The 15,306-nt window shown below is 35.0% G+C and overlaps 2 protein-coding genes across 4 annotated transcripts in view; both read left to right on the top strand.

Annotated features, from left to right (window-relative positions):
* Schip1 (Schwannomin interacting protein 1) overlaps nt 1-5,282 on the top strand; it is a 137,586-nt gene extending 132,304 nt beyond the window's left edge. The window contains exons 8-10 of one of the 2 annotated variants that reach the window (XM_090169110.1): nt 2,222-2,333; nt 2,394-2,493; nt 2,552-5,282. In XM_090169110.1, coding sequence (XP_090025236.1) covers nt 2,222-2,333; nt 2,394-2,493; nt 2,552-2,609 — 270 coding nt within the window. In that variant the 3' untranslated portion in view covers nt 2,610-5,282. The remainder of the gene's footprint in view (nt 1-2,221; nt 2,334-2,393; nt 2,494-2,551) is intronic. The other variant, XM_090169111.1, reaches the window with a different exon arrangement.
* A 3,515-nt stretch (nt 5,283-8,797) lies between these two features.
* On the top strand, nt 8,798-14,197 carry ebi (transducin beta like ebi). 2 transcript variants are annotated; one of them, XM_090169104.1, is made up of 13 exons: nt 8,798-8,967; nt 9,099-9,244; nt 9,309-9,471; nt 9,541-9,812; nt 9,894-10,055; nt 10,115-10,175; nt 10,238-10,359; nt 10,436-10,510; nt 10,566-10,693; nt 11,575-11,695; nt 12,382-12,426; nt 12,500-12,601; nt 13,887-14,197. In XM_090169104.1, exons 1-13 carry the CDS (start codon nt 8,910-8,912, stop codon nt 13,914-13,916), a joined length of 1,485 nt encoding a protein of 494 aa, XP_090025230.1. In that variant the 5' UTR covers nt 8,798-8,909; the 3' UTR covers nt 13,917-14,197. The 2 variants fall into 2 exon arrangements, with proteins under 2 accessions (XP_090025230.1, XP_090025229.1); XM_090169103.1 differs by having other exon boundaries at nt 9,309-9,477.
* The last annotated feature ends 1,109 nt before the right edge of the window (nt 14,198-15,306 follow it).

The following is a 15,306-nucleotide window of genomic DNA, read 5'->3' as shown; positions in this document are numbered from 1 at the left end:
ACACGCTTTGGTATGGCACGCCATCCTGGTCAAAATTAAGTTGAAATATAGGGTGATGGTTTGGAAATATAGGGTGATGGTTTGGAAATATAGGGTGATGGTTTGGAAATATAAGGCGATCTTTTGGAAATATAAGGCGATCTTTTGGAAATATAAGGCGATCTTTTGGAAATATAAGGCGATCTTTTGGAAATATAAGGCGATCTTTTGGAAATATAAGGAGATCTTTTGGAAATATAGGGTGATCCTTTTTGAATATATAGGGTGATCTTTAGGAAATATAGGGTGATCTTTAGGAAATATAGGGTGATCTTTTGGAAAAATTGACACCAGGAGCCTAATGGATACTAATTACACTCCACTAAAATACGTCAAATATATGACGGTACGACAATATTACAGCATTGATTTAAATGAGGAAATCTGAGCTTCCGGGTTCCCACTGACGCCACCATCCCCGGCATCGGCTGCTTATGCAAGGTGATTTTAAAATAGCGACGCTATCGCCATCACTCGCTTTTGCTTTAAAACTATTATTTGCAGTGCTACCGCTCACTTATCATGAAATCGGGGGATAGGTCTATAATGGACTAGGGTCTATATTTCCAAAAGATCGCCCTATATTTCCTAAAGATAACCCTATATATTCAAAAAGGATCACCCTATATTTCCAAAAGATCGCCTTATATTTCCAAACCATCACCCTATATTTCCAAAAGATCACCCTATATTTCCAAAAGATCACCCTATATTTCCAAAAGATCACCCTATATTTCCCAAAGATCACCCTATATTTCCCAAAGATCACCCTATATTTCCAAAAGATCACCCTATATTTCCAAAAGATCACCCTATATTTCCAAAAGATCACCCTATATTTCCAAAAGATCACCCTATATTTCCAAAAGATCACCCTATATTTCCAAAAGATCACCCTATATTTCCAAAAGATCACCCTATATTTCCAAAAGATCACCCTATATTTTCAAAAGATCACCCTATATTTTCAAAAGACCACCTTATATTTCCAAAACATCACCCTATATTTCCAAAACATCACCCTATATTTCCAAAACATCACCCTATATTTCCAAAACATCACCCTATAACCCTATATTTCCAAAACATCACCCTATATTTCCAAAACATCACCCTATATTTCCAAAACATCACCCTATATTTCCAAAACATCACCCTATATTTCCAAAACATCACCCTATATTTCCAAAACATCACCCTATATTTCCAAAAGATCACCCTATATTTCCAAAAGATCACCCTATATTTTCAAAAGATCACCCTATATTTTCAAAAGATCACCCTATATTTTCAAAAGACCACCTTATATTTTCAAAAGACCACCTTATATTTCCAAAACATCACCCTATATTTCCAAATCATCACCCTATATTTCCAAAACATCACCCTATATTTCCAAAACATCACCCTATATTTCCAAAACATCACCCTATATTTCCAAAACATCACCCTATATTTCCAAAACATCACCCTATATTTCCAAAACATCACCCTATATTTCAACTTAATTTTGACCAGGATGGCGTGCCATACTTTGGTTGCTCATGAGCAAGCTTGATTTTTGAAACAACGCATACGTGTGCGCTCAAAATTCGCTTGTGAGGCTTATGCGTGCATCCGCCTTTACTGATATCATATCAGTTACGGCCCATCACTAATAGTTTATAAACGTAGTTAGGCGTCTATAATAACCCTCTTCGGGAGCTTAAATCATGATTGAAATTATAAAACTGGGATTGAATTTAATTAATCAAAAGAATAAATCATGATAAATTTTTTTCATAATTTAAACATGATTATTGGAACAAATTTGCCCCTCACATTTATTTGAAACCAGTTTGAATAACAAAGTTACTACCAGCTTGATGATAAAATAACATAGGTTGATTGTAACAAAGATGATAAACCTTGCGCGTAGTCAATAGTGTTTACCCACTTCCTGGCGAAACTCAGAATAAATTAGCTCCATAATTACTCTTGTAACCAACTATAGATAAAACCACGGCCAACTTTGATGACCCGCATCAGCCGTTCAATTTTTTTCAGAAAGTTTACGTGCCAGAAGTGGGTTAATTTAGAGCTTATCTCTGGCACTTACATTATTTTATTAATAATATTGAAATAGTTAGGGTAATTATTTTATATTAGTTGGCCAAAATATTATATAATTTTTGGTTTTCAGGTTGGCATATCATTTCCTGACGGAAGGCATAGGTTAAGCCGTCAGCTTTTAACAGACATGAATGTTGCCCAGTTACAAGTCATTGTAAACGATTTACATTCACAAATTGAAAGTACGTGATCATTTATATCTAAATTGAAGTAGCCTTTAAATGATTTTTTTATCTGTGAAGGTTTAAATGAAGATCTGGTACGTCTCTTGCTTGAAAGAGACGATCTCAATATGGAGCAAGATTCTATGCTAGTCGATATTGAAGATATGACGCGATTTCTGTAAGTTTGTTTCGATTATCTTTTCGTTTTTTGGAGCTTACTAATTTTTTTATTTTAGGGGAGCCAAAGAAGAAGCTTTCAAATCCCATTTGGTGCAAAAATCGGGGATGAAATAGACAACCAAAGTGTATTTACACTCTGTGAATAGGAATGCGAAAATAAGAAGTGCGGAAGAACTCAAATGCACAATCTACTTGTATTGGGTTTTGAAATTGCGGAGGAACTTAATAATTGATCGCTGAACGACTAAAATTTTCCAGGAAAATTAAGATCCACTTCCTTTTCTGTTAAGGTAGATTTAACTGATTTCAAATGACGGTTAAACAGTCCTTTCATTTGTTCGTTTTCCCTTTTTGGTGAGAAAATTATGTGGTGAGCAATCAATTTTAAATGAAAAATAAACTCAAGTGCGAGAAAGGGCTGTTTTGACACGTTTTAAGAAATCCCCCTAAAAGAAACTCCTTGTCCACTTAACTCTTCAAAATTTATATTCTCAAATTTGAAGATTATAAAAAATAAAGCCAAAGAATTTACGGCTTATTCCTAAAAAGAATGAGCCAAAGAAATATAAGACCTAGTGTAGATAAATATAATGTATATGTGTAAAGTTTATCACCGGTATTTCAAAATTAAACAGAGGTGGGGTTAATTTTAATTTTAAACCCATCTTTTTTATTTTTCCATAAAATGAAATTTGAGAGAAGGTTATTTGTTCTAACTGTTTCAGTACAATTTTTTTTATCACTTATGAGGTGCCAAGGTATGATAGAACCAAAAAGAACAGTTGTTGGGATCAAAATTTTAAAATAGTTGGACGTTTATGGTAACAACATATTATCTGGAATGTAGAACATTTGAGTTTTGAATGTCAAAGTCAAGGATTTTTTTTTTTTTTAGAACAAACTTTTGGTGTCGGCTAAAGGTCTTAGACACCAAACACCAAAAAGTCAGAACTTATTTCTGTTCACTGAGAACTTAAGATTCTACTTAAAGATACTTTCAAGAGAGAGCTGGGGAGGGGGTTGACGGCCATTTAAAATCCGTCATTCCGTCGCCGTTCGTGGCATTTACAAAGATACACTGATGACGTTTTTTGAATCTACTTCCAACCCTTCACACCTACCTTGAAAGTCCCTTTAAGCTCTGTCTTTCAAACAAACCCTTAATTTTTCGCATATCTAGTACCTAGTGTTGGTTGTATTTGGTGTCTAAGGCTTTTGGCTGACACCATAAGTTCCTTCAGATTGTTCTCAAAAATAAAAGTATAGGTTGTAAGGACATTTTTTTTAATCTTTGAAAAAAATTATAATTTGTTCAATTTGATCATGAAGTTTAGTTCGTGCTCTTTTAATTGAAACTAAATTTCAATTGATCTTTTAATTTATGACAATGGCTAACTAGTTGGTAGATTTACAATTATTGTGTCAAAGGAAATTTTTTTTTATATCAAGACTAGCAGATGGCATTACTGTTTCAATTTAAAGGGAATATAACCTGCAAAACAATCTTTATGGAAGACCCCTTCAATTTTTCAAATTTCCCTGTACAGTGGCGCCAAACATTTTTAAAGTCAAAGGCAAGAACGGCCAGAGCTGCAAACGTTGGTGTTCCATACCAAATACCTGAGGTTATATTCCCTTTAACTTGGGATTATCAGTGGAGCCTATGTTAGGAATGGGGGTTGACTTGTATGTTCTCAGCAAACCCGAATACGTTCCTGGTTCTGTAAAGGTTTTTCCTGATTTTCTGATACCAATCGTTATAAAAACTGCTTTTATCATATCTTGTCTCCGAAAATGTGTTTAGTTGTCTTCCCGATTTTAGAGATACTTTAAATACTGCATAAATGATAATGCATACTATAATTAAAAATGACTGTCGTATTCTGCCCAAATGAGCGAAAACACTTTAACCGCAAATCTACAATTTTATTGATCACCGCATAGTCTGTTAAGTTACATTCGGGTACGTACTGGGCATGACTTGACCATATAAAATGTAGTTAATATGTTTTTGCTAATACGGGTGGTATTTTATCTTAAATATTTTATGTTTTTATGGAACTAGGCCATAACGCGAGCATAATTATTTTGGGCTTGTATCTTTAAATTAGCATTACTAGTATAAAATGTTTGTTGAAGTGGCGGTATTTAAAAAAAATTGTTATTACAAATATTTCTAAGGTTATTTCAAAGTTTTAGAAATTCCTGTAGAGAAGAAGTTTTGAAATGTATTTAGCATTGTAAATATTATTCCGTTTAACTTTGCTTTTTTGTTGTTACGCTTGTCCGTTGCATGTACTCGTGAGGTATAACATTTCCCAGCTGACATATGAATTTTGATAAACTTGCAATTTTCAAAGCCATTTTAAGTCGGTAATATAGTTTTACAATCATTTCCTCAACACTAATTACCGAGATAATGTTAAAATAATTTTTAATACTCTGTATAACTTATTGAAACAATGTCTACTTAATTTTTGCTATTGTTCAATTAGTTTAGGTTTATTTATTACTTAGTTCTATTTAGCTATGAAATAAAAGACATAACATGTATGTATAAATGCCTTGGTTGTAAGGTTTAATTTTTTATTTTTTACTATGAAATTTCCAATCAATTCTCGAAGAATCTATAATATAAAAGTTAGCCTAATATTTAATACTGTGTGCCTAAAATGTTCTGGTGAAACGATAATATTATGTAAACTAACTGTAACTGAAAATTCCAGTCTGGAATATAATGTCACAATATCAGTAATTAAAATTCCATGAGCAAAATATCTAGATTATTTTGTGTTGTAAGCAAGGTGATTAAACTTAAGGTGTGAATAAGTTAAACTTAATTACCCCTCTTAAATCAATGCACAGGAGCTCCATCTAGGTGTCCTACTTATTAAATTTGATAATTACGATAATAAGCTTAATTTTAGTAGTATAATTCCCCTCACTATGTTATTTTGCCCCCCCCCCGTATTTATTTCTTTAATTATAGAAAAAAAAATTATTGAATTATTTAATAAATTATCGACCAGACATTGTTGTCCTACTTTTTCAGGTCCTCTATTTATCAACAATAGACAAATCAACATAAAATTCCCGTCCTACACACGGAGTAAGTTAGTTTGACTTCTGAGACATGCCTTTCTATATCTAGTACAGCGTCGTACTCTAACCTCATGAAAATGGAATAACTCTGTTAGCAAGTTTTAAAACACGTCGTCAACTTTAACCAAAAAAAAACAGATCATAGATGATAGACCGCGTACTGCTTAGCACGTTGTTAATAGCGGATACCTACTTTGGAACTCCAAAAAAGTTAGCTCCATGTATTTCTGCAACTATAGATAGCACAATACAGCAATCTATGGAGTCAGATTTTTCGGAGAGGAGACTTGCCGGAAGTGGGTAATCGCTTCGTTACAAAACCATTAATCAGTAAACTCTATCAGGTAATACGCCATTTCAGTGTTTTTTTTTTGTGGGGCGCTATACGGTAGCTTTCGATGGATTTGATATTTTCCACCGATGAGCTTTTTCGTCATTATGACGTCGTAAGTTGCTGAACGCTTTTAATCAGTCATCGGTGTTTTTTAAAATGCCGTAGCTTTTATAGTAGTTTTACGTCAGAAATGACGTCAGTCATCGGAAAAACCGACTCTTCCAGCCGATGACTTCGGTGAGTAACCGATGACTATCGGGACGTCAAAACCGGAAACGCGACAAAGCGTACAGTACGAAACCGATGTCACCGATTAGTAATCGATGAGTCCGATGAGCTCTGCTGAACGTACCCTAGATACTATATAAAGCAAGTGTCGGCTCTAGGTGAAGTAGCTCTTTTTTCAACAGATGTCGCTATCGTCGAGATCAAAACAAGATGCTGAAGCTACATTTTGATCCAAAAGGCGGGACATAAAAGTATGCTTCGCGTTGATTGGCTCGTTTGTAAATTTGTCAATAACTTCAATTATAGTAATTGTTTGCAATATATTTTATATGGGATATATAATTTAGGTCAAAGTTCCCTAAGTAGAGTAAAAGTGGTTTAAATATAATACTCTATAATGGCTCTCTGGCAACGTTATTGTTTCGCTATTTTGAATTTAAGCTTCCGTTCCCATTAATAGATGTCACCACGCTCTTCACTAAAGTCGCTTCATTTCAAAGAATCTGCTAGATTCATGGCCATCTCTAATAACAGGGGCCTTTTCATAATACAGGTGGCAATGATACAGCCGACAGTTGCTTTAAGTTATGTAGAAACGAGAGAAAAGACAGTAGCTGATTACGTCGACTTTGACTTTCTGACTTATTGTCGAAAATACGTTTCTGTTACCATTCAACACATCCTAAAAAGTTGTATTCGCGACCGAAACAACGAGTCTAGGTGGCGTAACGGCGCTAGCTTCTCAGAGGTAGCGCCTAGTATAATATAGTGTCAGCAGCTACAGGCAAATTAAAAAGTCATAAGAACGTTTTTTTCTTAAAATATAAGCATACGATGTAAAAAGAGTTTTCGGTCGTGAATAACCATGCATTTATGAATTAATTTAATATTTTATTGAAGGTTTAGTCCCTCTAGAGAGATTTTGGTCCATGACATTAGCTTGATGCTGAGGCCATAGAAATAGAAATTAGACTAGAAGCACTGCCCTTTCCGCCAATCCCAAGGGAAACAGGCGAGCTAGAAGGCTGACATTAGGGTGGAATCACGATGTACGCGCCATCTGACAAACGCATTAAACATTGTCGCCATGGCTACGACGCGAATTTCGAAGAGGGAAAAAAAGGCGATCCACTGCGCATCACGTCGTGCGCAGCGGTGGTCTTTTCGTGTTTAAATTTTTGAGTCTAAAAGCATATCCGCAAAAATGGTTAAAAACTGCGTTTTTTCACATTGTAAAGAGAGATCTGGGAAATAAATAAAATTATCATTTCATAAGTATGTAATATTATAGTAAATATTTTATAATAATCTCAGAATAAGAGATTTTTTTACACTAAGATTTCCTCTGAGAAATGCTGAATTACTAGGAAAATGGGTTTTAGCGGTAAATCGCGAAAATTGGACTCCATCTTCAATTACTTCATATGACTGTGTGTAGTAAACATTTTCTGCCGGATGAAATTTACTTTCCAAATGGAAGGCACCATTTGAAAGCAAATGCGGTACCTACACAAGTAAAAATTACCCTATACATTCTGAAATAAAAAACCAACTGAAATATGAATAATTTCTTTATTAAAACAAGAATTTGAAAGAGCTCCCAGAAATATCTGTTCCAGAACAAAGCATATTTACATCTTCTAGAGTATGCCAATTTATTGATTTTAGTAATTGTTATTTAGTTTCCCTATTTATCAGAGGTTATTTCAGAAAACTTACGGAAAAAGTGAACTACCGGAAATCACTCAATTTGACTTGACTAATACTGATGATAGTTTATAAGACACTGAAAACAAGATTTTGGAATCTCATGTAGGCATAATTTAAACCACACTGAAATAATTAAAATTTAGTTAAACTGTGATGATTTGCGGTATTTCAGACTTACAATGATTGCGCAAAGTTAACGTGTGACTTTAAGGGTGACACGGTAGATATAGTAGATTCTTGAGATTTTTATGATTTTCCTAAAGCTGTTAAAATAACTTAATATTATGTCAGATAAATAAAAAAAGTTTTTAATACGTTGCCTACGATCTGTTTTATGTTATTCCACGTGATCATATTTACTTATTTAGTTTAAATTGTTTATATGAGATGGCGCGACTATAGCGATTCCACTGTGATGGCAGCCTTCTAGCTGGTACGTCCCTGTCCAATCCAATCGCGCTTCTAGTCTAATTTCTATTTCTATGGCTGAGGCGGTGCTTACGGAGGCACCGGCTGAGGCCCAAGGTTCGTCGAGGGCCGGGAGTAGTGGCGTACTCCTGTAATCCCAAGCGTCTGGGAGGCAGAGTTTGTGGATGGCCGTGTGAGGACGACCACCAATCCCCCAACGGGTGGTTGGAATACATCCGCCACGGGTGTCTCCACCCCTGTCCCCACGTATCCCCCCGTTGGCGTGGCCGTTACACATCTCTCGCCCTGATTAATCCGGTGGACGGGCGGACCGCATTTGTCCCCCCCGTCCCACTCACGCCTCAAAAATCTTCGCCGGGCTCGCGGTCTTCTCAGACCCACTCAGCCCTTGTATCTTCCTTGAATAAAAAAAAAAAAAAAGGTTCGTCGAGAAAAATACACCATTGTGGGCTGAGGCTTCTGAATCAGTCTGCAAAGCGTCACGCTATAGTAAAAACTTGCATTGACAGTGACAAGCAGACAGCTCAGAGGCTTCTTTTTATTTTTGGTTAAATTCGAAACAGCGAATTATTTAATTAATGTAACAAACTAAACATAATTTTAACCGGAATATGAGTTTTAGTAGTGACGAAGTAAACTTTTTAGTTTACCGCTATCTACAGGAATCTGGTAATTTTGTGCATAAATTTTAATAGATTTATCCAAGGCTTAATTATCAGATCATTCTAGCCTTCTATTATAATTTATCCAAGCTGACTTCTAACCAATGTTTAATTTTTTTCTGTTTATACGGTTCACAGGATTTTCACATTCCGCGTATACATTTGGGGTTGAAAGTCATATAAGCCAATCAAACATAAATGGTGCATTGGTTCCTCCAGCAGCTTTATTATCCATCATTCAAAAGGGTCTGCAGTATACAGAAGCAGAAATCAGCATTGGAGAGGTAAAATGGATATTTTTTCCTTAAACTTAGATTTTGGGGGTATAGAATTTGTATGTATTTCTAGGATGGTGCCGAACGAATGATTGAGTCATTAAGTCTTATTGACGCTGTGATGCCAGATATTGTCGCTTCTAGACAGCAGCAGGTTCATAATGCCAAGAACTCCTCCGTTGTCAAGACAGAGACGGCCAACACGAATGGAGAGGAAAATAACACTAACAACTTCAGTAAATGTTGTTTTTTTCTTTCTGTTCTATTTAAAAATTGTAATTTATTTTTATTTTTCTTTGTTTCAGCTAATCTTACAGATAATATGGAAGTTGATTGTGGTGTGGAAATCCCTAGCAGCAAAGCTACAATTCTCAGAGGGCATGAATCGGAAGTCTTCATTTGCGCATGGAACCCAACCTCTGATCTTTTAGCATCTGGTTCTGGTGATTCCACAGCTAGAATATGGAATATGAATGATAATACCAACATCCAGAACCAGTTGGTCTTAAGGCATTGTATACAAAAAGGAGGAACAGAAGTTCCAAGCAATAAAGATGTTACGTCTTTAGATTGGAATGTAAGTTATGTCTTAATTAATTAAAATGATTTTCTTTGGGTTACAAGTTTATTTTATTCCCTTTTCTTTTTGCCTTTGCAGTCGGAAGGATCTTTATTAGCGACTGGATCATATGACGGATACGCAAGAATATGGGCCACTGATGGTCATCTGTCAAGCACGCTGGGTCAACATAAAGGGCCAATATTTGCCCTGAAATGGAATAAAAAGGGAAATTATATATTAAGTGCTGGCGTTGACAAGGTAATGCTATTTTTAACCTATTCTTCGACAAAGATTTTGTCATAATTTTTACTTTTCAGACTACAATTATTTGGGATGCCAGTACTGGCCAATGTACCCAGCAATTTGCATTCCATTCTGGTACGTTTTATTTATCCTTCCTTTAAAATATTTAATTGTAACCTTTTCAAATGTCTTGGCAGCTCCCGCATTAGATGTGGATTGGCAGAGTAATACAAGCTTCGCATCCTGTTCAACAGATCAATGTATTCATGTCTGCAAATTAGGTTTTGATAAACCACTGAAAACATTTATGGGACATACTGTAAGTCTAATTTTTTTACACAGTTTTTGTATTTTCCAATTGAAATATTTTCAAACGTTTAAAATAATGTTAATAGAATGAAGTCAATGCCATTAAATGGGATCCGCAAGGACAGCTATTGGCCAGTTGTTCCGACGATATGACATTAAAAGTAACCGATTTTATAGAAATCTTAACAATTTTATCAAAACTCCTTTGTTTGCTAGATTTGGAGTATGAAACAAGATAATTGTGTTCATGATTTACAAGCCCATAGCAAGGAAATATACACTATAAAATGGAGCCCAACTGGACCCGGCACCAACAATCCGAACATGAACCTTATTTTAGCCAGGTAATTGATAATTTAAATTTTTTTTTTTTTCAGGAATATATAATACATAATGATCTTTCAGTGTATTAGTTGAGAGAACAAATAGGGGTGGTTTCTTAAAGGGAATATAACCTCAGGTATTTGGTGTTATGCAGCTTTGGCCACTCTTTTTTTTAGAACAAACTTATGGTGTCGGCCAAAGGCTGTAGACACCAAAACTCTGGCCGCTCTAGCCTTTGACTTTAAAAATGTTTGCCAGTGGTGCCAAACATTTTGAAAAATTGAACGAAGGGGTCTTCCATAAAGAATGCTTTGCTGGTTATATTCCCTTTAAAGGAAGTATAAAATTTTATGATGGATCAATGAAGTTCATATTTCTGCCACTAGGTCCAACAGAAGGTTGGCTGATTGTCAATTAAGTTAAAAACAAGTTGTAGCCCATTTTACCTGACATTTAAGAAATTTTTCCTCTGACAACATTAGGGAGCTCCCCTGCTCTTATTTTTAACGGCATATAAGGCTTGCTCGGTGGCATATTCAAATTAACAAGTGACTTTCAGCGCCGTTATTAAATAGAAGTGAAAAAGCGCCTTAAAATCCATTTTACAGTGTGTTTATTTTCTGAACTGTCATTGAACATTTTTTGTCACAGGGTGGCTGCTACTGTACAAAATACGTAATTTTTAAGCTTGTGGTGAATAACATAGACTCCGGATAATTAGGAACTGGTGCTACTAGTTGTGTTACTTTTAACGGTCAATTAAAAGTTAAAGCTTTGACATCACCAAGCACTATCTTCTGTGATAAAATATGAAAAGGGGATAGAGGCAGATGATCATTCGAAGTTGCATTATCAGTTCTTGGTTGTATAGATAATATAATGTTTTCCTTAAAAAATATAGCGCTTCATTTGATTCCACTGTTCGACTTTGGGACGTTGAAAAAGGACAATCGCTTTATACTCTGACAAAGCATACGGAACCTGTTTACAGTGTAGCTTTCAGCCCTGATGGAAAGTATCTGGTAAATATTTAAATTTATACCTATTTGGTTCTTGCTTGTAGCGTCGTAGGCATACATCGTAGCTAAGCCCCGCCTTTAAAAGTCTGCAAAATGCAACACAATCCTGCTAAATTATAATGTGACTGCCATATGTGTTTTAATGCCAACCTAAACATATTACCATGGTAACAAACACAGGCCACATGAACGAGCAAGATAAGAATTAACTCGAAGGGGCTCTAAATGTCATTTACACATTTTGCATTATAATTATAATAATTGAAATTCCTCATACTTCATAAATAAATTTGGCATTGTGTTTAACAGCCAGATAATGATGGTGAGTAATCTACTTTATCAGCTTATTTTCAATAAAGGCTGAGGCATTTTGAAATTGAAATATGAAAATAAAGCAAAATGATAATCAATTAAATTAACTATTTCCGAAGGTACCTTTTTAGTAATTTGGGACCAGAAACTAGTTTAAATTCGTATTTATGGGCATAAACATAACCTTGTTAAGACAATATTTAAACCCCTTTTAAACATGCAATATATATTTATGAAACTTTCTGCTCTACCCTCTCTAATAAACCCCAAAAATATATTTTGTGCAACCAACATTTTAATATACCATTACAACACCAATAAGCATCGATCAGTCCCTTCAATTCACTTTACTCACTGTATTACAATTTTTTTTTCAGGCAAGTGGCTCGTTTGATAAATGTGTTCATATTTGGTCTACGCAAGTAAGTTGACTTTTAACAATATGAAGTCTTAACCTAATTTGTCGGAAATTAATTTAAGTAAAAATAATTGTAGAGTGGAACATTGATACATAGCTACAAGGGAACTGGTGGTATATTTGAAGTTTGCTGGAATTCTCGAGGAGATAAAGTTGGTGCCAGTGCATCAGATGGATCTGTGAGTTTTTTAAATAAACCAATCCCACCCTATATTGGCAGTGCCGAATGTGGTGTAATCTCTAGTTTCGTTGCTGAACTATTAGTGACTGTAAAATATTTTAAACATTTAGTATACACTAATGTGAGCCAAAAATTGGGGGCTGATGTCATCATGCTGCTTTGTGATATGGTTCGCCCCCTTTCACCTTCAGGCATTGCCTTTTCAGTTTACTAAAACCATATCGTCTACAGCCAGTCTCGCGACGTCCTAATATATTACTCGTAAAAGTACCCGAGTCCTTTGCCAAGGCTTAAAAATTACTCTAAGTGGACTCGAGTTAATAAATATTCCACAGAGTCCTTTATTTTTTGATGAGTCTTATGAGTCCCTAAGGAGTTAGTTTTTTTTCTTGCATTCAACGGCTCACCACCAGGTGAAATCCAGTAATCGCGCTGTGGTAGTTTTTATTTCTTATGGTTGGTTTGCCTTTGGTTTAACGGAGATCGCGTGACACACCAAGCCGGCATCTTTTTCCAATATTAGTTTTGGTTTTGATTTCTGCACTCTGTAGTGAAGACAATTGTCTTTAGAAGTTAAGACAGTGGCGTAGACAAGGGGGGGTTCCCTAGGCCAGACCCCCCTTGGGCCTACCTTCGACTGTGCTAAATTGCCACTCCCTTCTCGACCCCCCTTAACTTTCACATATTTAGACCCCCCCCTCGACGAAATTCTGACTACGCCACAACTATATTATTAAGATTCGGACTGGGCTAGATAAGAAAAATTAAGACTCGAACCAATTTGCACTAATTTTTAAGGACTCGAGGACTGGAATGAGTACTTGGGAATTGGACTTAAGACTCGTGAGTACAATTCTCCAGGACTTGAAACCATAAAAAGAGGACTCGCACACCCATAATTTTAACTTTGTATTTTATAATATCAAATCCAGCAGTTTATAAACTCATGGTCGCCCCAGTATAAGTCTCTTGTACAATGGTAATATTTCTTTCCATAAAATCATTCCCCATTTTTTTGCGCTCTCTACCAATCATGACTGCCAGAACTTAAAGAAAACCAGTTGTACATCCCGGCATGGTAGCACAAAATCGATATTGGACTTTAATTGGGATTTTATGGAAAAAACTATTGTTTTACAAGATGACTCTTTATGCAAACTTATAATAATTTATGGTCAGCCAGAAACCTAGAGATAGCATTAGTGTCGGCTAGGTTTGGATCCGCTAATTAGGTTGTATAACAGTATTACATTTTTTCTAATATAATAAATCTTTGCATTTAGGTTTTCGTTTTGGACTTACGGAAACTTTGAGCTGTAATTTTTTTGTTCTTATAAAACAACTTTTTATATTGTTACAAAAATGTTAAGCTGTATTACAAAAAAAAAAACATTTAAAAAATACAGTTGAATAATTTTATTTGAATTCTAAAGATCATGAGATTCTTTCGTGGCATGTTTGTTGCATGAGTGGCAGCTAATAACAGGAATTCCACGATGAGAAAATTGGAAGGTAGTTTTTATTTTTCATTGAACATGTCATAAGATACTACTTTTACGTCTTTTAATCATTAAAAAGTTTATTTCTCTTAAAATCAGTCCATTTCTTTTGCAAAACATGTTCAAACGATACTAACATTTTACCTTGGGGCCTGTATAACTCTCAACAAGATTTTTTTGATGTACAAAAAAAAGGTTTAAATTTCACAATCAGATAATTTATTGTTTATTTCCTACCATTTTTTGCTTCAATTTTTTTTAACCATGTGCTTTTCACCTAATAGGAAAGAAATGACTTTGATATTTTCAATAAAACAAATTAAAAACTATTCTAAACTTTAATTTTTTTTTAAATAAATATTCTTGTGTAATAGAATATCATTACTCTGAACAAAATTAAGAGGAGTATGAATTTTAATTTTTTTAGCTGATCAGTAGGATCAAAAGTGGATAGATTTTTTTTCTATCCACTTTTGGTAGGATGTTTTTCAACCCAAAAACGCAAAACACCGCTTCCATGGGTTAAGCTGCGGTTAACAGGCGCTTCAATAAAACATCTTCCAAGGAAGTCACCAAGAAGTAATATATCCGAGAGCCAGGACCTGCAATATAGTGTTTATTTGGTTTTTGTTGAAATAATGAAAACTTTTCACCTTTAAACAGAATGTTGTGTTTTTAATAAGTCTTAATGTGTCCAAATTGCTACCTGGTTAAAAGGAAACACTTTTTTTTAATACAAGCTAAGATAGGTACAAAAGAAACACTTGTTGCATACTGTTACAGGTGAAAAGTTTCCATTATTTGAACAAACACTATATAAACAAACTTGCAGATCCTGGCTCATGGAAACGTTACTTCTTGGCCATTTCCTTGAATATGTTTTATTTAAAGGGTTCCATCAGCCTCGTAAGGGGATAAACTCCCCCCCCCCCCCTAGCCAGTACGGATTTTGATTTCGATTACCGCCACTAGAGGCTGCACGTCGCGCTAAACGAATGTACGATGATCGCGTAGTATGTATTCCTCCGCGAGTTCGTCAGTCTGTATCGGTCTGTATTAAAATTTTCGGTTTTAGGAATGTCGAGCAATGAAATTAATGGTAATAATAACTACATGATAAACGTAAAGAAAATCAATCACTAAGACAATTCGTTGAACAAGAACAACTTTCCATATTAATTCTTATTAAATTCCAATAAAAGCA

The sequence above is a fragment of the Leiobunum rupestre genome, chromosome 3, assembly GCF_980474605.1.
Source record: "Leiobunum rupestre chromosome 3, qqLeiRupe1.1.hap1, whole genome shotgun sequence".
In the NCBI taxonomy this organism is placed as follows: Eukaryota; Metazoa; Arthropoda; class Arachnida; order Opiliones; family Sclerosomatidae; genus Leiobunum; species Leiobunum rupestre.
Note: the sequence above shows the minus strand (reverse complement) of the source record. Positions and strands in the feature narration are given on the sequence as shown.